The sequence below is a fragment of the Chrysochloris asiatica genome, unplaced genomic scaffold (assembly GCF_000296735.1).
Source record: "Chrysochloris asiatica unplaced genomic scaffold, ChrAsi1.0 scaffold00182, whole genome shotgun sequence".
Taxonomy (NCBI): Eukaryota; Metazoa; Chordata; class Mammalia; order Afrosoricida; family Chrysochloridae; genus Chrysochloris; species Chrysochloris asiatica.
In genome coordinates, this window is record NW_006408700.1 from 4,358,458 (window position 1) to 4,382,968 (window position 24,511).

Consider the following 24,511-nt stretch of genomic DNA (forward strand, 5'->3'; position numbering starts at 1 on the left):
ACTCGAGCAGATGTGAGTTCTACCACTGAACTGTTGCTGTTTGATCGTCTTCATTGCAGTGCATTCTAGTTTAAAAGTTTCAGTTCTTAATGCTACTTATTTATTTTTGGAGGTGTTAGAATGGGAGGATAAAAGGAAGGACTGGAGAAGGAGTGAGGAACAAGAAAAGATAGGATGGGGATGTTTCCCAGACTCTTCTGTGTTCAACAAGAGGTTCATGCCTATCCATGCAGCACTAGAATCATCTAGAAGCTTGTCAGAGCCACGGATCCCTGGGATCCAGGAAACTTGAACATGTTTCCCAGGTGATTCCAGTACAACCAGCTAGCTTTTATGAACCATAGCCCAAAACAGTCTTGTTTTTTTCCCCCCAACTTTTTATTGTGAACTGAGTGAAGGTTTACAGAACACCATCAGTTTTACAGTTGAGAAATCATACACTTTGTTTCATCTCAATGATGACAATCCCCGCAATGAAACATTATGTATCTCATTTCCTCCCTTTTGTGTTTTTGGTTTTCCGTTCCTCATTTCCCCACCCTCCTGAATTTTGTCCAGTCAGTAAATGCTGCCCTTGAGATCTTGAATGGTTTAACCATTCTGTGGTGTGCATACCTCACTAGTGTTTCTGTCCCACCTGTAGAGCGATCCACTGTTTGACGAAAAAATAGACCCACTGGAATGAGTTTAGCTTCAGACCTGAAGGGTGGCCAAGGGTCCCACCAGTTTCTGTCTGACCAGTAAGCCTGGTCTTATTGAATTTTGTTCCACAAATTCTCCCACTCTACCTAGAGTGCAGGGGCGGGGTGGGCTGTTGTAACTGCTTCATGGGCACAAACACAGAGGGACATGGATGTGACAATGAAGATGTATGAGAATTGGAAAATGTGTTCTGAGAACCCAGGAAAGCCCATTGTCCCATTTTCACAGTATTTATAACATAAACATTTTTCCATCAGCTGGACCCGGAGGGATTAAAGGGGGAAAAGCGGCTCTGACAGTCTCCCATTGAAAGGGCCCCGGGTTTGGGGCGGGCAGGGACACCCTCAGCAGCATTACTGTGGAGGGGACAGTAACCATGCCTCCAGCAAGTGGCCAGGAGGTGAGGAAGGGCACTTCCTGCTGACACCCAGGGCCAAGCCCTCCAAGCCCCCAGTGCTCCACACCGAGTCTTCTGCCCCCGGAGCAGCTGTCACTGAAAGGTTGGCCGATTTGGGCCCCTGTCCCCAGCTGGGGTCCTCTGAGCCCAGACCGCACAAACAGCCCGTGTAGCCAGTGAGGCTTGGGGGACAGTGAATGAGAACTGCTGTTTGTTTCCACTGAGAAAGTTCTGACCCGATTACTGAGCCATCACTATGGAAACCAAGCAAGGAGATAATTGAATGGAACCTCTTCCCTCTCATCTCCCCGCTCCCTTTCCCCACCCTCAGCCTGAAACCCGTCAGGCTGCTGGGCATCCCTGTAGGTTCATGCACAGTTGATAAGAATACTAACCGATCTGGTGACTACGGGGAGAAATATCCCACACTCACCCTGTACCAGTTAAAGTGGCCATCCGTGCTCACACCAAGTATTGAGTGGGAGTCTGTATCCTGAAAACTGTGCTTCTCTGTTCATTCAGGGAGCCGTAATCTCAAGCACATTTCCTTACATAAAGGCCTCTGTAGACCACATATTTATTACACATACAATGCAGTTTTTAAAGGGGAAAGTGTCATTTTGCTGCAGGTACAGAATAAGTGTATATTGCACTTTGACTCCCCATCTTAATCCCCAGGGGAACTGGGGGCCACACAGCTGATGGTGGGGGAGGTCATTTGATGGACAAGGTAGCACTGGTGATGCACCTTGTTAAAGTGCTAAAGAGCAAAGATGTCAGCTTGAGGACTAAGGTGCGCCTGACCCAAGCCATGGTATTTTCAATATTATGCATGTGAAAGCTGCACAGTAAATAAGGAAGACTGTAGAAGAATTGATGCATTTGAGTTATGGTGTTGGGGGAGAATATTGAAAGTGCCGTGGGCTGTCCCAAGTGGAAACAAATCTGTTTTGGAAGAAGTACAGCCAGAGGATCCTTCAAAAAGAGGATGGCTAGACCTCTGTCTCTCATGCTTTAGATATGTTGTCAGGAGAGACCAGTCCTTGGAGAAGGGCATCATGCTTGGTAAAGTGGAGGGTCAGTGAAAAAGTATAAGACTCCAATGAGATGGATTGGCACAGTAGCATCAACTGTGGGCTCAAACGTAACAATTGTGAGGCTGGTGCCAGACCGGGCAGAGTGTCATTCTGTTGTACACACATAGAACAAGTAGCAGACAGTAACACAATGCAACAAATTGAAACAAAACAAAAGAGAGAACCAGAAACAAACTGGCACTGTAGCCCAAGCACTGGACTACTAACTGCTGCCATAAAGACTTGTAGTTTTAGAAACCCTAGGAAGAATCGCTATGAGTCTAAATCACCTTGATGGCAGTAGGTTGGGTTTGGGTTTAAGCTCATACAAAACAGTTTACGTTTTTGATTTGTTGTTTTCGTTTTTATAAAAACCAGCTTCTGTGGTGAAAATGATGTGCTGAGAGCCTGTGTTGTTCAGGTCTGATTAGTTAGCAAGTAGAGGCGAGTGAATATTGAAACAGAGGCTACTGACATTGCCTACCAAGGCTGCACCTGCTGGACTGCCCAGTTATGTTGCACAGTCCCGGAAGGTCAGGACCATGTGTGTACGTTTCCCTCCTCAAGTCGCACAGGGCCACCATCATCTAGACCAAGCATACAATGAAGCATTGCCTTTAAGAAATAAAAATGAGGCAGATTAATGACTGATTCCTTTTCATACCATTTTGCATAAAAAATGATGGTGTGGCACTCAGAATAAGCACTGGACTGCAAGGTTGGTTTGAACAGCGAGACCAGTGGTTCTTACCCACCAGCTGCCCCTTGGCAACCCCATACGAGTTCTCTATGAGTCAAACTGACTCGATGGCACTTAGCAACAACAACAACAACAATAACAACGTACCCTCTGCTATGTCATGAGGGTGTTTGTTCTAAGGTGAGTTTCGAAATCTGAAGGAATTGGGAAGGCATTTATGAGTCCTTAGCACTAAGATGTCAGCTTTTACTGTCAGAACTGTTAACAGCATCAACGCAGACATCCCTAAAGCAATCTGAGGTCAGCATCTTGGGATTGTCATGGGTGGGAATTGACTCGAGAGTAGTTGGTTTGGTTTGAAGGCTTCTTCTTATTGTTAACTGCCCTCAAGTCAATTCTGACTCATAGCTACTTTATATAGGGTTTCTGAAGAGCATCTGGTGAACTTGAACCACCGATCTTGTGGTTCAAATGGACTTTGCAGTTCAGCACATTAACCCACAGCACCTCACCAAGAGTCCAGTTTGAAGGTTTAGAAGGTACAAATTGTTAATATTCAGTGGCTAACTGAAAGGTTAGTGATTTGAACCCTGCCACGAAAGAAAGACCAGGTAATCACCTTTCCATAAATATACAGCAGCGAAAGCCTGATGGAGCAGTTCTACTTTGTAACATGAAATCACCATGAGTTGTCGTTGGTTCAGTGACCTTGGGTTTTGGTTTTGTGGTTCGATAGCTCAGACACTTGAGGCCACAGATGAATAGGAACCTCAACGAGAAACCAAAAGCCAAATCCACTGTCATCTAGTCAATTCTAACTCAAAGTGACCATGCACTTAGCAGTCCAGTGCTTATCCTGCAGGGTTACCACGGTTCCTTAGACCCAATGAGAGACTGCTGGAAAACTTGGAGGAAGACTGCATCCTATTGGATATTTAGTTCTTCCTAGTCTAAGTTCACAAGGAGCCCTAGAAGCATAGTGGTTGCACGTTGGACTGGTAACTGCTAGGTCAGCAGTTCGAATCTAGTAGCTACTCCAGAGGAGAAAGATGAGGCTCTCAGCTCCTGTAAAGATTCAGGGTCCTTATGAATGGGAGCTGATTCAACGGAACACTACCATCATTCCAGGTCCACACTGGGTGATTTTTTGCTCTATTCTCCTGCACTTGTATGATCCTGGCCTTAATGAGGTCAGACGCAGAATGCAACAAGTTTATGGGCCGTACTGTTGTTCAGTTCTTCCACCTCTGCCAATGCCTTGCATCATTAACTTGCGGGACAAGTTACCCGTTGGTGAATGAAAGGAGCGAAGCCTCTTCCAAGGCAGTTTTGTGAAGGATCTCCAGCTTCCACAGTGTTGGAGCCGTGCACTGGACTTAGAGAGTTAGAGAACCAACCCTTATATGTGGAGGAACTGAAGAACATTTGGCAGTTGTTGTGATAGGTGTTGTTTTCCAGATTTAGTATGCTTGGGAGTATTCTAAGTGTTGTATAAGTAACAGCTCACAGAAACTTCTGGGAAACTCTTTATGGGTGTATGGGACTGGATGTTGTTGTGAAGTGCCTTTGAGTTGGTTTCCAGTCACAGCAACCCTGTATAGGTCTCCATGGAGTAGCTGGTGAGTTTGAACCACTGGCTTTGCAGTTGGCAGTCCAGTGCTTAATTCTCCAGTGCCACACCAGGACTCCGATATATATGCTGTTAAGTGCTGTCAAGTCGGTTCCTACTCACAGTGACCCTGTCGAGGCAGCTCTGACCCATAACAATCTGAGGAGCAGCTCGTGAGCTTGAACCACTGACAATGCAGTTCAGTCAACTGCATCCAGCACGTTAATGCAGTGTGCCACACCTGGATTCCCTAAATAGATATAGACAGACAGATGTGCTGAGATGGAGGCGCTGGTATGGCGCTGTAGGATAAACTCTGGACAGCCACTCCTTGGAAACCATACCCAGGGTTGTTATGAGTCAGAACCAACTCGACGGCACCTAACAACAACAACTTAGTCCTCATGTGTTGACTATTTTGTTATTCAACATTTCACATGGATAGCAAGTTTGAAAAAATGTCCAGGCACACGGTGCCTCCAATGGTCCAAGCCTCACACAGGGCTGCAATTGGGCCCAGGGCCTTATCTGCAGGTCACACTGCGCAATATCCTGACATGACAACCAGGCCACAGAGGCACAAAGGGCGACTTGCCTTGGGATACCTTCTCCTTTTCCTACATCTGAGGAGAATGCTTCTGGCATTGGGGATGACCTTGGCAGGCCTAGAAGGAGGCAGGAAAGGACACAGACCAGCAAAAGTCCAGATTCAAAATGCTGTGGGATACAAATGAATGGAAAACTGGATTTCCTGACACTCAAGGTTAAAGAACCTTAAAATCTCATGAATGCAGGCTTACCTATAACACGTAACATATGTTCCTTTCTTAGAAATTAGATTACAGTTTTTCCTTCTTCTTGTTTCTAGGTTTGGTTATAATGAACATTTTGTACAACTCATCCAAGCAAAAGCATAAAGTCTATTTTAAGAATGTCTTTTCCCTTGGGCATCCATTGTGCTTTTAACATGGGCCAGTCTCAGTGGGGAGTGGGAAGACAGAGCTATGTTTACCTGGATGCGCCATTCACTAAAGAGAAGTAAATAGACATAAGGAGAAAAATGAGTTTGAACTGAATTATCTGGCCTCCTTTCCTTCACCGTCACCCATCTGTCAGTTTGTCCTGCTGCGGTGACTGCCTGGTGCCATGATGCTGGAAGTCATACCACTGGCCTGGCAGTTCACATACCAGCGGGGGACAGCCAGGGTACGGTGGACAGATTTCAATGGAGAGTCCAGACTAAGACAACGTCGGAAGAAAGGCCTGGTAATCTGCCTCTGAAAATCAGGCAATGAAAACCGAGCACATCCAAACAGAATATGAGGGGGCTTCATAAAGTTTGCGGGAAAATGGAATGAGAAGATAACGGGATTTTTTGAAGCTCCCTCATATTGTCTGATGTAGAAATGGAAGATGAGGCCACACAATAACCACAACATTGTTGTTGTTGTCAAGTGCCATTGAGTTGGTTCCAACTCAGAGCGATCCTGTATAGTGTTTCTTTTTTTTTTTTTTAAATGTTTTATTGTGAATTATGTGATAGTTTATGTAGGAGAATGTAAGCTTTACATTCATCCTATTGTATATCATTTCATTGCCATGGTTACAATCCCCTCCATGCATCATCAGCCAACCATAGGGTATACCCTTCAAGCCTCCCCCCTGGTCATCAGCACACTCTTCTTCTCTGGGTCTAGAGTCCCCAGCCACTCCAGCTCTCCATGTCATCATCTCTGCCTCTATCTTTGGCATCACTTCTTCTCTGGGTAGGATCCCACTCTCTGCTCTTCTCCCTTGATGGTCCTAGAGACCCCTGCTCCTAGACTGCAAAGTCACTTACTCCCCTCCTTTTGCTACAAAATGCCTACCTTTACATTCCAACACTCACAGTCAGTCCTGATAACAATTTTTCACCATTGTATCAGAAGAGACCTATCCGCATTTCATTTCATCAGCCCCACCTAGACAGATTGGATACTACTCAGTGGAGATTCTACCTTCCTTCATGCCCTCTGGATCGAGGCTCCCTCTTGAAAGCTTGTAAGCCAGTCACTTCTTGCCTTTGTAGCCCCCCATTTTGGATAGCCAATGTCCAAGTTGTCCATCCCTGTCTACTCTGTGTATGGAGGGGGTGGGAATGATCCTCACTGTAAAGATTTGTTCCCTCTTTTGAGCTACTGAATGCATAGGTGTAGGTCAAGTTTATCAAATTGTATCAGATTACTCTGTTTTTCTTCTTCTTTCTTCTTCTGGTTGAGCTCTGATCATCCAGTCATTGAAGCCAGGTCAAGTGGGTTATTATCTGCAAGTGGGTTATTATCTGTGTGGGTGTTCTTATGCATATGCCATCTCTTCTTATCAGCTGGATGCTTCACTCTCCACTCTAGTCCTCTGTGGCTATGTCACTGACTCTGGGCCCAAGAGTCCCTGGGTCTTGCCACACTGCTGGCCAACAAGGTCTCCACCTGGGTTCACAAGAGTCTATTGAATGTTATAGGGCTTAGCTCATAGCTTCATTACTGTTTTTCCCTCACTTCCCCTTATCAGTGACAAACGTGTTCACCAATCAGAGCGTGTATTCCCATTGAGTCCTAGTCTTGGAAGGGGTTTGTCCTGAGGGGACCTGACCACTTGTATAGGATTTCTGATGAGCAGCTGGTGAACCTGAACTACCAACCTTGAAGTTCAGTCCAGTGTATTAGCCCACAGTACCACACCAGGACTCCAGAGGGCATCTAAACTGCCGAAACCCAGGATCAAACCAGGGGCCTTTAGATCTTCAGCCTAATGCTCTCCCAACTGAGCTGTTGCAGCACTTTGCTTGAAATACTTAGTTATAATAAATGCACAAGAAGCCCAGGTAGCATGTGGTGGGGTTATGTATTAGGCTACTAACCAAGGCCAGCAGTTCAAATCCACCTGTGGCTCCACAGGACAAAGATGAGGCTTTCTGCACCTGTAAAGATTAAAGCCTCAGAAACCTTATACAGGATCTCTGTGAGTCAGAACCGCCTTAAATCCAGATGCCATGTTCACACTTTGTGTTAAAAATATCTGCTTAAGGCAGATATTCCTTACGGCTTAGGCTGAAGTTTTGTTTGGCTTTAAGAAGTCTTCAGGGGACATTTTTGACTTAAGGTTTAAAGAGTATCTCAGGGCAAATGTTTCAGTGGCTCCAGAAAAGTTCAATTCCATGAGAACCTGGAATTCTGTTTGGCATTGTCTTACTTTTGTTCAAGACTCCTCTGTAGAATCTTTGACCGTAATGTTCAGTCATGGTATCCAGACACCATCCCAAGTTCTCCTGGTCACAGCCAAAGAGGCAGTTGTTTCCTGGAGGTTCCTAGTCACAGTTCCGTGACTAGTTATTAGGTTCCGACCCAGTGGCCCTGTGCACAACACAATGGAACACTGCTCAGTCCTGTGCTAGCATCACAGTGGCTGCTTTGTGTAAACTCATTGTTGTTACCACTCTGTTAATCCATCACATTGAGGGGCTGCCTCTTTTTTGCTGATCCTCAACTTTACCAAGCATCATGTCCTTCCTGACGAGGTGTCCAAAGTACAAGAGACAAAGTCTCACCATCCTCACTTCCAAGAAGAGTCTTCCAAACAGAACAGGTTCGTTTTTCTGACAGTGCATGATATATTCAGTGCTCTTCACCAACACCATAATGTAAATGGATGGATTCTTCTCTGCTCTTCCTTATTCATTGTCCAGATTTTCCATGCATAGAGGTGATTGAAAATACCATGGCTTGGATCAGGTGCTCCCCAGTCCTCAAATTATCATCTTTGCTCTTTAATATTTAAAAAGGACTGATGAAGCAGATTTGCCTAATGTAGTACATCATTTGATGTCCTGACACCTGCTGCCATGAGTGTTAATTATAGAACCAAAATGGAGTCTTTGATAACTTCAGTCTTATCTCCATTTATCATGCTGTTATTTACTTGTCCAGCTGTGAGGATTTTCATTTCCTTTACATTAAGGTGCACATCTCCATCAGTTTAAATACTCCAAATCCTTTTAGCTGCCAGCAAGTAAGATTGTGTCATCTGTATATTGCAGGTTGTTATAGTACGTCTTCCTCCAATCCTGATGCCACGTTCTTCTTCATAGAATCCAGCTTCTCAGATTTGCTCAGCATACAGATTGAGTACGTTTGGTGAAAGAATACAGCCCTGGAACACATCTTTCCTGATTTTAAACCATTCAGTGTCTCCATGTGCTGTTTGAATGATGGCCTCTTAATCTATGGACAGTTTCCACAGGAGCTGAGATATATTCTCGTCCTATCCCTGATCTTCCTTCCTGTGTTGCGCAAGGCAAAGAGACCACGTGTTGTATTTTCAGTGGCTGCTTGCAAACTTTTAAGATTCCAGATTGGTCTCATAGCTTTAAATATGCAGGTGACTTCCAGATTTTTATCTCTAGGCCCCCTAAGTGTCGTGGAGTTGGTTCTAACTCATAGTGACTGTGGATAAGGTTTCTGAGGAGCGGCTGGTGACCTAGACCAACCAACCTGTGGTCCAGTGCATTATCCTGTAGCACCACACCAGACTTACTCATACATTCAGCTGTTTCTTTAATATCTCCACATGGGTGTGTAATAGTAGCCTGAATTTTCACATGCCCCAAAGAGATCTCTTGATTTCCTCCCTTTCTTGTCTGTACCCAGGCCTCCTCGTGAGGTCTCTGCTCACAGGTCTCCTTTTCAAAGAGGTCTTTTCTCATCATCCATCTGAACCTTGTCCTACTTCTTGCTTAACTCACCATTCCTATACAACATCTCTCTCACTCACAGCTCCAGGAGAGCTGGGCTCTTCTCTGCTTTGTTTTTATGTTTTCAATCTCAGAATACCTGACGATACTGGGAGCTGAATGTTTATTAAAAGAGAGGATGAGTAAGTGATTGAGTGAATGAATGAGCAGCCAGTTTAATGAAGAAGTTATTACAAAAGACCGATGGAGGAGACATTGGTTGAGTTCCTGGACTGTTGATCCTTTGTATTGTTTCTCTGATCTAATTCATCATTTTCTTAAGTGACTTTTACTTGCAGGGAATGCTAAAGGATTTTAAGGATCTTGAGGGAAAAATATTTCCACGCCATCAGTTTTGGGTCTAATACTAAGTAGTTATTGATCAAAAAATATTTGCTAAGATTGAGTTCAGACTTTAAAAGCAATACATGATGATCACTAAATGCATAACTAGATTTTCCAAAGCATATCAGAATGGTAAGTATGGAAACCCTCACTGACAGTGACCCACGGACAGGCCTGCTCCCAGCTCCTGCCAACCTCTGGCCTGCGTGTTGGTTGGAAGAGGGATGTTCCACCAGGAGGTCTTTGGAGCTGACTTGTGAGCATTAATTTCTTCCACCAGGAGATCAGTAAATGGCCCCGTTCACCTGCTGCCATCCATATTTAGAATTTGGTTACATCATTGGTTTTTGTTTGCTCCTGCTGGATGAACTTTCTAATCAGTCTCAAGGAGAAAAGGGATGACATTTCACATGGCTGCTCCGCTCACTTCTGCTTGCTGGGGCAATTCACCGCATCCAAATTAAACTTCATACTGTGTCGTTTTCCCCCTTTGAAAATTGGTGAGTGGGGGAGCCTCACACCTATGAAACATTGGCTTGTTATTCTTTGGCCGCTACCTGGATTGTGAACTGGTGAGATTTTTAAAAAACACTACAAATTGACCTCATCCCAGTAAGCCGAATCGAGAAACTACAGTGCCCTCTGCTGGCTTCCTTGGAAACTGCAAGTGATTTATAGGAAGAGGAGGACAGAGCCAAAGGCCAAACTCAAAGATAAATAATTCAAAATGTGTGAGAATTTGAAGAAAGACAAAAATATCAAAAACATTATAAGTCAGCATTTTAAGGAGGAAACTATAATCAAATTCTGTGATGGCTGTGAGAGTCGTAAGACTTGCCTTTTCAGCAACGTTAACTTCTGATTGTTTTTATAGAGTTAGCCATTCTCATAGGACAGGTGTACTAAAAAATGGATTTGAAGAACCGAGATGAGCTTTTGGCATTTTCAAGACTAGAACAGAGATAATCGTTGTACTCATTTTATCCAGGCTAAGGAAGGTGAAATGAATGCTGAAAAGAAAACTGAGGTGGGGGTAGCAAATATATGGGACTGGCCTCTTGTCTGCTCGAGTCAGCCTCAGAACTGTGGGCCACTTCCTTAACTTACGGAGGCCATAGTTTCCTTACCATTGGCATTGAGTTTCTATGGCGTCATTCCTTACAAGTCAGTGTTTCTTCTTCGAAATCAGTAAAGGCCTAAAGAAATGTTACATTTCTTTTGACCACTTTCCCATGAAAAGGTTTCTCTTAGAAAAAAATGAAAGTTCACGTTTGTATTTTTAGTTGATTCTGTAGTTAGGGAGTCCTGATAGTGTAGCGGTTACGAATTGGGCTGCTAACCTCACTACCAGCAGTTCTGTGGGAGAGAGATGCAGCTTTCTGCTCCCAAAAAGATTTACAGCCTCTTTGGAAACCCCAGACAGGGTCAGTATGAGTCGGAACCGACTTGTCTTTTCAGCAACGTTATTGATGGTTTTTATAAAGTTAGCCATTCTCATAGGACAGAAGTACTTAAAAATAGATTAGAAGAACAGAAATGAGCCACCACTGGGTAAAGAGCTTGGTGGTGGTGGTGGTGGTGATGTGCCGTGGAGTCGGTTCCAACTCATAGCGACTCTGTACAGGGTTTCCAAGGCTGTAAATCTTTACGGGAGCAGAAAGCCTTAGGGTAGTTGATATTAGATGGTCCTTATCAATTAGCTGAAGATGTTCCTTGTCCTTAGAGCGAGTAGAAAAGCAAATATGGGTTTTCCTTTGCATGAGGTGCTGCTCATCTACACTCATGCTGCTGAAGTAAAGTAGATTCGTACCTGTGATCATGATTTTGAGTACAAAATACTACAGAGTGGAAAAAAAAAAAAAGAACCAGAAAATAAAGAATCCAAACCTTAGCTTGAACATTGTTTCTCTTTGAAGATTTTCTTGCCTTCAATCTCCACCCATCTGTTGCCTGTTTGCATTGCCAGCTCTTCTGACTTACTCATAAGTAAGAACTGAGGTTCTAAGCACATTACCCACATTCCTTTCTTCCTCTCTGCATGTACTTTGTTCATGTTTGCCCCCCTCCCCCAAAATGGGGGTTTTGTTTCTTCATATTCAGTCATGTACCCCATTTGTAATAACATTCTATACATTTTTTTTCTGAAAGAATTAGAATTTGAAATGGTTATTTCCTGATACCAAACAGGACCTGCTCCTGGAGAAGAACAAATGGTTTGGTAGAGTACATCCTTAGCAAGATGGATGGCACAGATTTTGCCACAATGTGCTCAAACCTGAAGCCCAGCCGTGAGCAGGGCACAGGGCCGAGCAGTGTGTCATAGTGTGTACTTCAACATATACATAGCATTGCTGTGAGTCAGAACCAACTTGATGACACCTAACAACAAAAAACACTTCCTAGAATCCATTCAAGTACAAACAGGCCTTCGACTAGGTTTCGACTCATAGCAACTAGGGTCTCTGAGGAGCAGCTGGTGGGTTTGAATTGCGGACCGTGTAGTTGAAGCCAACCTTGTAGTCTAGTGCTTTATCCTCCAGCGCCCATACCAGGACCCTCATACTTGTTTAGCCATGTTCTTTTGTGTACGGACAGGAGGTAAACGGTAGAAGGTAATTGTGGGTACAATTGGATGATACAATAGATTCTCCTGACATTTTCAGAGCTCAGCATAGTTTTAAGGGAAATAACTGGACTTCCAGTCTAGCTCTTGTTCCCTGTTTCTGTTCTTAGTTTTTCAGCTTCCCTAGTTGACAATACAGTTGTGTCAGATTGTCGTGTTAGTCTACTAGAAATCGGTTCCCTCCTCAAGTACTGGAAGCATGATGTAATTGTGGGGACCCGGGTCATCTATCTGACTGGCTCCCGTGGCCAGGCAGCATTAAGGTATGTGGACTACAGGGCAAGTGAACTCTGGATCACCGTCTCTTTGGTCACCTAATCCTGTTCTTAAATGGCGTCGAGTCAGTTCCAACTCATAGTGACCCTGTATAGGGCTTCCAAGGAGCAAGAGGCAAGTTTGAACCACTGACCTTGTGGTTCAAACCAACCCTGTAGGCCAGCACATTATCCTGCAGAACCTTTTTGCCTGCATGGAAAATCACTACTAGGTGGTTTGGATGTTCTGCTTATAGAAGTCTTCTGCCAGATACCTGTTTTTCCTCCTTTTTGGTGCTTGATCAAACAGTAAAGATTTAGATGTTTATTTTTTTTATGATGCCTGTCTCTTCTTCTGATGTGGGCTCTTTCTTCCTCATTTTGATCACCAGCAAACCCAGGGATACTAAACTTGCTCTCTGGGCTTTGACCCTATTTAATGGACGATTTTAAAAATGATACCTGTGATGTAGCTTCCAGAATCACACCAACACGCAAGCCACCACAGTATGACAAACTGACAGATGAGTAGTAAAATGTAAAGAAAACAAAAATCCTCACCACTGGAGTAATTAATGACAGTAATATAAATGGAGAAAAGATTGAAGTTGTCATATACTTCGTTCTTTTTGGATCAACCATCAACACTCATGGAAGCAGCAGTCAAGAAACCAAACGACGTATTGCATTAGACAAATCTGCTGCACAAAACCTCTTTCAAGTGCTGAGGAGCAAAGATATCAGTTTGAGGAGTAAGGTGCACCTAACCCAAGCTATGCTACTTTCAGTAACCTTGTATGCATGTGAAAGCTGGACAGTGAATAAGGAAGGCTGTAGAAGAATTGATGCTTTTGAGTTATGGTGTTGGAGGAGAATATTGAAAGTGCCATGGGCTGCCAAAAGAACCAACAGATCCATGTTGGAAGAAGTGCAGCCAGAGTGCTCCTTGGAGGCCAGGATGGCCAAACTTCATCTCTTATACTTCGGACATATTGTCGGGAGGGACCAGTCCCTGGAGAAGGATATGTTTGGTAAGGTGGAGGGTCAGAGAAAAAGAGGAAGACCCCCAGTGAGATGGATTGGCACAGTGGCAGCAGCAATGGGCTCAAGTGTAGCAGCAATGATTGTGAGGTTGGCCCAGGACCAGGCAGTGTTTCGTTCTGTTGGGCATAGGATTGCTATGAGTCACTACCAATAACAACAACAACAATGAAAGATTTTGATCCAAGCTTTCCTCTTCTCCTCTCAGACAACCAATATTCCCTTTCCTTGGTTTCCCAAGGAAATCACAATACGTCGTTTGATTTCTTGACTGCTGCTTCCATAAGTGTTGGTGGTTGAAATGAGCAAAATGAAGGCTTTGACAACTTCAATCTTTGCTCCTATGTATCTTCTGGAGAAACGATTAATTAATTAGTTTGGGTCTGCATACTCCAGGTTGTTTGAATTGATTAGTCTCAGGATCACAAACTGGCAGCCAAGGGGGGAGAGGTGTGGGCCAAGCCTGGTGCCCAGGCATATATCATTCACTTGGCGGCATTTTTAAAACCCTGGGCTATTTGCCGTGACTGAAGAACATGGAGTACTAATAGAAAAATGCAGAGCCGTGATTTCTCTCTGGATAGTGGAAGACCTAGAGCACATATATTCCACTTGCCATACGGCAGCATCCAGAGCCGTGTCTCGGCTGTGTCTGGGGTATTAACATCTCCTCTTGGCTGCAGTTTCCCCTCTCCTCTTATCTCTCTACAACCAACTACTTTACTCACCTGCCGTTCTCACTGGCCTTTGTGGTTGGGGTTCTGGGCCTCTATTTTCACTATTCTTTACCTTTCCTTTCCCACTTAACACAAGAGACTTGTCAATATGGCAGCCACTTAGCTTGCTGCTAAGTGTTCACAGAAATGGAAGTACGTCAGCGGTCACCGAAAGAAGTCCATTCTTGTCATTTAATATAGGCATTTCTCTGGAGTGGGTCTTTAATAAATGGTGACACGTGGCACACAAGCCTGTGTCTTCGAAGGTGGCAGGTGGCTGTGAAAGGCCAGTGGTAAATATCCTGTAAACATTTCCCTGGCCCTGCTAAGAAATAATTGATGTTGGGTCAAACAGCTAGGAGTTTTCTCTCCTCTCGTGAAGCCAGTTCTCCCTAATAATTTGCTTTTTTCTTTTCTTTTCTAGGAATCCTCTTCATAAATCAAACTCAGAAGACAGCTCTGTAGGTCAGTACCACTTTCCTTGGCTTAACTACTTAAATAATTATTTTCTTTTTCATACTATGTAGAAAATAAATACAAGGGTGCTTCAAAAAGTTCTTGGAAAAAATGGAATTCTCTTTCAACTCCATTTTCCCACAGTCTTTTTGATGTACCCTTGTATGTGAAAATACAGAATTCATAAAGAATTCCTTTTAATGCATTTTAATGTACAACTTCACTTTCTCACTCTCTTTTGGGGCGAGGGGCGAGGTGGTGGTGGAGGAGAGGATATGTTTTTGGTTTTGTTCTGTTTTTTAAAGCATAGTTATGATTTTTTTTTTTTAAGTAGATGTGTCGTAAACATGTCCCCACTAGATTAAATGTTCTTTACAGTCTAACTTTTAAGTCTATATATATTCACCATATTGAATGTGCTATCATTTAATTAACCAGTCTCTTCTTTGTTGGGTATTTAAGTTGTTTTTAATGTTTTCACTATTGAACACGAATGATACTGCTGTAAAAATCTTTTGCTTATTGCTTATCGAGTTCTTTTGATAAATCCACAGATTTGAAATCCTGGTTTCAAAGATTATACTCAATGAAAGGATTATATAAGGGACTATAGTGATGCTGCTATGGAGTTGCTGGTTGGTGTCCTGGTGTGACGCTGTGGGTTAATGCACTGGACTGCAATTGGCGGTTCAAGCTCACCAGTCGCTCCTCGGAAACTATATAGGGTCATAGTGGGTCGGAACTGACTTGATGGCACTTAACAACAACAACCACTAGTGAGCTGGTTGTCAAGCACTTGACTGCGCACTGAAAGCCTCTCTGTGGGAGCAAGATGTGACCGTCTGCTTCTGTGAAGAGCAGCTTTGGAAACCCTGTCGGGCAGCTTTGCTCCATCTTACAGGGTCACTGTCAGTCAGATTGACTCACAGCAACACCTTTTTTTTGTTGGCACTGTAGTATAGACAATAGACTGTTAACTGCAAGCTCGACAGTTCAAACCTATCAGCTGCTCCGTGGGAGAACGAGGCTTTCTGCTCTCAAAGATTTACAGCCTCAGCAACCCTACAGAGAGTCACAGGGGAGCAGACTCGACTCCAGCTACCAAAAGCAACATTTATTTTTTACATTTTTTAATTGGCTATTGATAGCATTTCTTTTAAATTTTTATTGTTGTAGAGAACAGACGCAGCAGAACCCCTTCAGCCAGTTCTGCAGTCTCCACATGTGCACGTCATTGACAGTGATAATCTTTTTTGAGTTGTGTACCCCTTCTCACCCTCCTTTTCTGAGCTGTTCCTACACTATTAACATCCACTCATTGTCCCCTTGCAGTGAGTGTAATCTATAAATCGCTGTCGTCCCATATAGATAGTTCTGAAAAGAGCAGAATGCTCAAAGTAGCCATTTTTTTTTTTTTTTTACTAGTTAAATTGTTTGGTTTTAAGAAGTCTTACAGACAATTGTAAGGAGCTCTGGTAGCGTAGTGGTTACGAATTGGGCTGCAAACCGCAAGGTCAGCAGTTTGAAACTACCAGCTGTTCTGCGGGAGAAAGATGAGGCTTTCTGATCCTGTAAAGATTTACACCCTCGGAAACCCTATTCAGGGTCGCTATGAGTCGGAACCGACTCAACGACACTTAACAACAACAACAGATAAAGGTTTGGTTTTAAGAAGGCTTATAGGAATATTTTTTGGTTTAAGGCTTAAAACTTACCTCAGGACAATAATTTTAGGGGCTCAGTCTACCTCCAAGGCTCGAGAGAGCCTAGAGTTCATTGGAATTTGAAATTCTGTTCTACGTTCCCCCTCTCCCCCTTTTAATCAGGATTCTTTTACAGAGTCTTTGATCAAGATGTTCAGTAGAGGTATCCTGGTCCCATCCAGTTCTTCTGGCTTCATGCCAAAGCAAGCTGTTGGTGATGGAGGCCGTTAGCCACGCCTCCCATATCCTCCTCCTTTTTGTGACTCACGTTCTTCCTCTGTTGCTCCAGGTAAATAGAGAGCAATTGATGTGCCTTAGATGTTCGCCTGAAAACTTTTACAATCCCAGGCACCATGCAGTGAACCAGGAGGCAGAGCAGCAGTACTCAACATCCCACTTAACTGGGATGTCCCAGGAACCAAATCCCACGAGGTGTCTGGTTATACACAGCAGCCTCTTTTGTTGTTGTTGTAAATATATCGATCACACACCTTCTGTCAGTTCAGCTTTTTACAGGTGTCCAGCTTATTGACAGCTGTTATAACAATCACCTCTGTATTTTTTTTTTTTTTTACTTCACTGTTGTTGTTTGTTGTTATTGTCATCGAGTTGATTCCGACTCATAGCGACCCGATATAGGGTTTCCAAGGAGTGACTGGTGGGTTTGAACTGCTGACCCTGTGGTTCACAGTCCAGTGCTGACCCTACGGTGCCACACAGCTTTTCTATTGGGGTCAGAGGGTAAATGGGAAACTTGGCAAGGTCAGGAACACAAACCTTCAAAGCAGGCTGCCTGGACCTGAATCGGGACTCTATCAACTTAACAGTTATAACATTGGGCAAGTCATTTATCACTCCAAGCTTATGTTTTCTCATCTACTAAATTGAATCTATTGTATCTCCTATGTACATTGTACTAACTGAGATATGCCATCGGATGGCAAAATGCCAAGATATTATAGTAGATGCTGAGTAAATGTTAGCCTTTATCATTTCTTTTTAAGCTATAGCTGCATTTCAGAAACATTCAGATCGGGTGGGGTAAGGGCAATAGTTGACACTCAGAGAAATGCCTGACAGTCCCAAATTGCTCCAGAGCAAGGCGGAGCTCATTATAATCCTGCTGCTGGTTCAGTGTTAGTGTTTAAGGCAGCCGGCGCCATCAGCCTGGCCTTGGGGTCTCCAAGGTTTCCCAGCTCCTGTTTCATCCCCACAGCTCTGGGGCTGTGAGGTCTTATGTGAAGGCAGCCAGGGAGCACCCTGGGACGGGTTTCCACTGTCTGCTTCATACTGTCATGCTCGGCCCCACCAGTCTAGACTGTGGAAACCAATATGCGTCTCTCCACGTGGAGCCGTTGCCAGTGGTTTTGGAGCAACCAGATGGTACATGGTGATTCAGCGTGCGGCCCTGGTCGCTCTATTTCTCTTTAAAGAGTTGTTGTTGTTATGTCAGTAGGGTCAGACTCATAGCGACCCTGTCCAGGTTTCTAAGGAGCAGCTGGTGGGTTTGAACCTCCGACCTTGTGGCCCAGTGCTTCTCCGACAGTGCCACACCAAAACACCTTTTAAAGAGTGGAGGACTGCATTGTCCTTTCATAGTGCTTGTGGCTGTTAAGTGCCATTGAGTCGGTTCTGACCCATAGTGACCCTGTATAGGGTTTCTAAGGAGCAGCTGGTGAGTTTGAACCACCCACTTGGCAGTTCAAACGACTTTGCAGTCTGACGCATTAGCCCAAGCGCCACCCCAGGACCCATAGTGGTTAGTGCCCCCTTTTCCTTTGCTTTTTAAAAGGTACTACATACAAGGGGGCATCAGCAAGCTTGTGGAAGATTCCATTTTCTTTTATATACATTTTTCCATGAACTTGTTGAAGCCTCTTCTTAATTATTGATTACTGAACAACTGTATATTAACAATGTCTGGCTATAGCAATGAAGGCAGGCAGGGTGGAGGTGAGGCTGGGAGGGGAGCTCTTTGTTCAGGATGTCACAGCAGGCTGGCAGTCTGTCTCTCCTGTCATTGTGCCCTGGGCAGGCTATAGGTAGGTCACCCCATAGCCTAAATGCCAGAGAGGTGGAAGTCAAACTCTACTCTGCCATACCTAAATCTATGCCATATTCACCCCAGGTAAGCAGGAGGGATTAGCCCAGGTGAACCTCACAAACCTGTGGAACCAGCTGTGCTGGCCTGTTGACCAGTGGGCACGCAGCATGCCAACCCTACCATGTTCTACTTTAAATCTGGAGGGACAGAACCAAGCCAAGGATAGAGCCGCGACTGCAATCACATCAAAACAGGAAAAACCAAACAAAGTTAACTTCTTACAGGATCCAATTTGGGGTATAGTTGAAATGATTGTGGCTAAGACCAAAGGGGGGAAAATATGCCACAAAACAAAGCAGAATTAGGCCTGCTAGATACACAGACATCAAAGCGAATGCACAAATGGAGCTTTTCCTGCCATTTTGATGTGTTTTTACATCTCATCTTATCCCCACTGTGTCATTTCTTGCTAGTAGGAAGTTTGCCTTTCTTTCTAAACAACTTTGTAGGCATTGCTCAGCCTTTCACAAACCAGAAGAGAAAAACTGTCTTCTTTGTGTGTGAAATCAAAGTATTCCCTACAAGTTTGAATGAGAAGGAAAAGGCAACTTTTGTTATTAATGAATTTATTGCTTGTGCCTTTTCTTTTTTCTTTTAAAGGAAAAGGAGATTGGAAGAAGAAAAATAAGTATTTCTGGCAGAACTTCCGAAAGAATCAGAAAGGAATAATGAGACAGACTTCAAAAGGTACAGTAACACAGTTGGCAGACAGGACATTATAGCTCTAAAATGTTAAGTCTGTGTCTCTCATCTGAATGGATGCTGTAAGTTAAAATAACCCATTACATGTGCCTGTAAAATTTTGGACTGTCCTGAGATTCTTGCCATTGCTTTTAAGACTGCATCCCAGTGCTGAGTTTCCCTTTTCAATCAAAGAAAACAAAATACAAGGAGTTAGCCATCTCTCCTTTTTGTCAAACTGACAGCTAAGACCAGTTCCATTTTCTCAGTCACACCAACCTCAGGAAAGTCGGCCCTTAACCTACCAAGAGCTTGCTGAAAAAAGTCCAGCAAGTCTAGTTATGTTGTTCATTTGGGACCCTCTCCCTGTCCCACCACCACCCCTGGGGGCCACTGGAATCCCCTGAACTTTTAAAGCCCCTTCATAGCTGCGGCAGTCAGGGGGTCGTTGCCCCTGGAGACTCCAGCGGTCTTGCTATTGTGGGAGATGGCCAAGGATGCTTTGTACAAGCGGTTCTGCCCTCCCCTTGGCACTTGGTCTTTTGTTGTTGTTTATACAGTAAGTAAATATGCCATTCGTTTAAGCCCAGTTCTAGAATTTATGTTTCCCCAGTATTCAGAGCAGAAAGCCACGTCCAAGATTCTAGGCCAGCTGAATGAGGTTATCGTTAGAGGAAAATTGCAAGTCTCTCTCTCTCTCTCCACCCGCACGGCTTGTTTTCCTTTACAAAACCTTAGTGTCCTTTCCTGATCGGAAGCTTCTCCAGTTAGTTATCCAGGTGAGACTGAGAAGAGGAGACACGGACAGCAGATAGAGAGACCAGTAGTACAGCTGGGTGCCTTGGCAGCACTCAACAGTGGTTATTTTTTTAAGTTGTCCTGATTTAAGGGAGTTTTTCTTCTTCATTGTTCCCAGTTTTTCCTTTTGGTGCACGCCCAGGATCATTTGTGATTCAAAATAAACCCTGGATTCTAACAAAGTCTTATTTAGAAAGAGAGGGAGAGAAGGGAGAGTGGGAGGAAGTGAGGGGAAAAAGGGGGGGGGGCAGAAAGAGGAAGACAACAATTCAGCAGCTCACATGGATTTTCTAAAACTCAACCAATTCTCTCTCACCCCCCAACACTGGGGGAGACACAAGAAAGCACATCGAGCCAGCCAGCACACAAATGTTCTTCCTGAGAAGTAGATGAGTGGCAAGGCAACTCAAATGCTATTTTGAGACTGACTGATTACAAAATGGTTATGAGGAAAGGAGACTCAGGGTAACATGGATTCCGAGGTAGGCCTAGAGAGAAAAGGGCTTTGCCCAGCCTGTAGGCCACCTCTCTGCACTCCCCTGCATACCAAGGGCAGGCTAGGCTGCAGGCAGCATCCTAATGACACCAGAAGGTAGTGAAGTGTGTGTGAGGAGGACAGGCTGAGGCGAGGGATGAGGGCCTTGGATACGGGCTTATTCCCAGTCTATGAATCCCCACTCACTTTACTCATGTATGCTTCCCCACGCACTCACCAAGGACACAAGTGGCCAGCACAGCTCAAATATATTAGAGGTGACAGCAATCTGTTTGCTTTGCAGGAAAACACTTTAGAAGGAACCTCACAGGAGAATTCTCGCTTCCTTATAGTTCTGGCTGCCTTCAGTTTCGAGTTGGAAACACATACATATCTCTTATATTCTGAAGATGTATTTCTGCCATGAAAACATACATATGACCTGCCTTTCTGTGAACTCAAAATGCTCAACTTGTGTAATTTTCTTCATTTTTTTTGAGCTCATCCTCTGTGGAACAACAGCCTCATAGCTTAGTAGGAGTGTAGGGTTTGACAAGACTTCAGGTTTGGTTTTGCACTTGATTGTGGCCTTCCGTTCCTCGGCCACAACAGGGAATTCCATCCCATTCCTCTGCACAAGTATTTTCTTCCCTTCCATACGACACATGGAAGGATGTGGAGACTCCTCAGCCCAAGGAGCCTTAAAACAGTTGTCAGATTTACTTGAGTGTTTACATAAGCCCTGTGCCCCACCTCTAACTAGGAAATCCTCATCAACATTCTTCCAAAATGCCTCCCCCTAGATCCGACATCACAAATGCTCTGATGAGTTGGAAGGATCTGTGTCTATGAAGCATTTGTATTTAGGTTCTTCAAGCTTGTTTCCAAAATTAAATGAGCTCATTTCATTTCCTGTGGTCACTGAGTGGCACAGAGGGTTAAGTGTTGGGTTACATTACTTAGCACATCCACTCAGAGGTGTCTTAGAAGAAGTCCTGCCAATTTGCTTCAGAAAGGTCACAACCATGAAAATTCTGTAGAGTGCAGCTCTACTCAGAAACACATGGGCGTCACCATGAGGAGGAATCAGCTCAACAGCAATTGGTCTTGGCTTCCTAATGAGCAGCGTTGCCAGTAGCAGACCACATCGGCCCTACGTACCACCCTCTTCAGCCCTAGGGTACAGGCCTTCAAGCTGGGTTTTCTGCTTCATCCCACTCTTCTTTATAGCCTTTGTCTTCCATCCCCAGGAGAAGATGTTGGGTACATCGCCAGTGAAATAACAATGAGTGACGAGGAGCGGATCCAGCTCATGATGATGGTCAAAGAGAAAATGATCACCATCGAGGAGGCACTTGCCAGGGTAAGCTGGCAAATATTTGGTTGACATTTGGGGCTGCTTGACCGCTTTACGTTTAAAAACGTTTCGGGACTGAATCCATATAAACCGTCAGCTAGGAGCCCTGGTGGTACAGAGGTTCAGCGCTAAGTTACGATCTGAAAGGGCTCCGGTTTGAATACACCACAAAAACAGCTGCTCCTCAGGAGAAAACTGTGCTAGTCTGTTTCCATGAAGCGAACCCTATAGCGCTGTTACACTCTGTCCCACGGGACTTTTCTGAGTCGGAATCGACCGAGGGCAACATGTATCAGTAAGATCAACTGAGTTTTGACAAGGGTGGTGTTGGGAAAATGGAATTTCTACATGCAGAAAAATAAACATGGCTTGGATCATCAAAGGGTCTAGCATTATATGATTTAAAGTAGTGTTTTAATGATACTTTGGTGACCGTCACATACTCCTCAGGTTTGATCCTTACTCCACTTGTAAGGTGAAATTTCTGTGTTCAGTGAAGGCATAAGAGAAAGTTAAAATCGCAGATTTTTTCATTTGTGGGCCACATTAATAAGGGAAGAGTCTCTGTGATTGTCATTGCCAGATTCACAAGCCTCTTGTAGTTATTGCTAAAAATGTGATCAATGACATAAAATAGTCAATGAAAATCAAAGATCATTTCAATATATTAACAAGCTGCTCCATGGAAATCCTACACGGGGTCACTACAAGTCAGAACCACTCCATGGCACTTAACAAGAAGAACTTAACATAAATTATAAAAACATCTGTTTAGTAAGATGCATCACAAACTATTTGAATAATCCAAAGGTTAAATGTTTGATATAGCTTAAGATGTTGCATAATTTTATTCTTCAATAGAAATGAATTATTTGTGTCATTTTACTCATTTGTTTTTTATTTTGTTTTTGTGCTCTGAGTTAAATTAAGTACTAAAAGAAGCCGGCTTAGCCTTTAAGACACTGGGGCATATTTATGGAAGGGAGGCCATCATTTATTAGGGGATTTCCTGGACTGTTGCTGACTGTATTTTCAACGAAAAATCTGTGTACAGTTGCTCCGGCACTGTGTAACCACTTCTAAGGCAAGTCTAAAAACGAATGCAAACTTCCACAGTACTATGGAGCCACAGACTGAGTCACGATGAGCAGAATCTTGAAGGCCTAAATCCTTGCAACTGAAACAGTGATACACAAACTCAATTTACCTTGGTGTACCTTACTCTAAACCTCACTCATTTTAAAACAGAAAAGTGATTTGCTGCTGAGTCAGTGTTGCTCTGAAAAATAAGCAAAGCACTTGGTATTTGCCGTTGTTGTTCTGTTGGCGTGGAGACCACTTCCCCATGCCGGGTGAATTACATCAGTCATCTGCCTCCCTCCAAGCACAGCCAGAGATGGGGAGTTTTGTGCAAGCGATTTCTGGAAGGAGGGCTCTCCAGAGAAGCTTCCAAGGGAGGGAGGGCAGAAGAAGGAAGTGGAGGAAGGTGCTGGACAGACACGTGGGATCAGAGAAGTCTGGTCCCTTAGGGCATGGGGTGCCCTGGAGATTGGATTGCACTGCTGGGTTTGTCCTGTGAGTGTAGAGGAGACTCAGAGCTAATTGTGGAGGAGAGCAAATTCCTCATCTCTCCTGGGAGGCAGCTCCCCAGAGCAGTATGTAGTATATGGCACCTAAAGAGGAGGCCATAAGTGAGTGGCATTGTAAATGGAGTCTGAGCAGCTGGTACCACACAGTACAGAGTATGCCCTGGGAACCTATGTGTATTATTGAATCATTTCCTTGTAGCAGCTATTGGATGTCAATCACAGAGATCAGACACACTCAGAGGCTTGCAGAAAGCATCCAGAGGATTGGATGTCAATCACAGAGATCAGACACATTCAGAGGCTTTCAGAGAGCATCCATCGGAAGGCAACCAAGTGACTGAGGGCATTTTTAATAGGCCCCAGGAGGAGACGTTGGAAAGGATTTATTTCAGAGAAGCAGCAGAAATGAACTTGATCACTGTCTTCAAATATCTGAAGAGTTATTAAATAGGATGTACTGAAGAATGTTTTGTCTTATTCTATACTGAGCACAGAATAAATGGAAATAAAGTTGCAGCTGGAGGAGGTTTAGATTAGGTGTGCTATATATGTTCTTTACAATAAGCCATGGAAGAAATTGGAACATTCTAGAATCTCTCTTCCTAATAGTCTTTAAGGTAGGATAAGCCTGTATCTGCTAAGTTGGCCATCCCTCTAAGAAACACATTATGGATGTCACCTAGGATTTAACTATGAGACCATGGCAAACAGGATGTGGGGGGAATCATTCCTCTTGAGATAACCAAACTCAAATTCTCATATACACACACATAGACTTTCAAATGTCATTATTTAAAAACTTCTGAAATTAATCTAACCCTCTACAAGCTTGCTTTAAAGTTGATAAATGCTCAAATGGAAGTAATAAATTGTCAATTCTTCATGAAATAATAATGAAAGCAAGATTTCTCTGGAGCAGCAAAGTGGAATATAAAAATTAATTATATACCTAATAACCAAGTTGCTATTTTCTTGTGTAAAATACACTTTTAGAAAATCTTGTTAGATGCCATCCAGTAGCTTCTGACTCAGCAACCTTATGTAGAACAAAGGCAAGCTGTCTGGTCCTCCACCATAGTATGTTTATAATTTAAAAAACACATAGCATTTTGAAATTAGG

At 43.8% G+C, this 24,511-nt stretch overlaps 1 protein-coding gene across 1 annotated transcript in view; it reads left to right on the forward strand.

Moving 5' to 3' along the window:
- The window catches only part of SASH1 (SAM and SH3 domain containing 1), a 237,295-nt gene that overhangs the window by 132,496 nt on the left and 80,288 nt on the right, over positions 1 to 24,511 (forward strand). Inside the window, exons 5-7 of the mRNA XM_006872057.1 lie at positions 14,653 to 14,693; positions 19,092 to 19,178; positions 21,696 to 21,808. Of these exons, the coding sequence (XP_006872119.1) occupies positions 14,653 to 14,693; positions 19,092 to 19,178; positions 21,696 to 21,808 (241 nt within the window). The remainder of the gene's footprint in view (positions 1 to 14,652; positions 14,694 to 19,091; positions 19,179 to 21,695; positions 21,809 to 24,511) is intronic.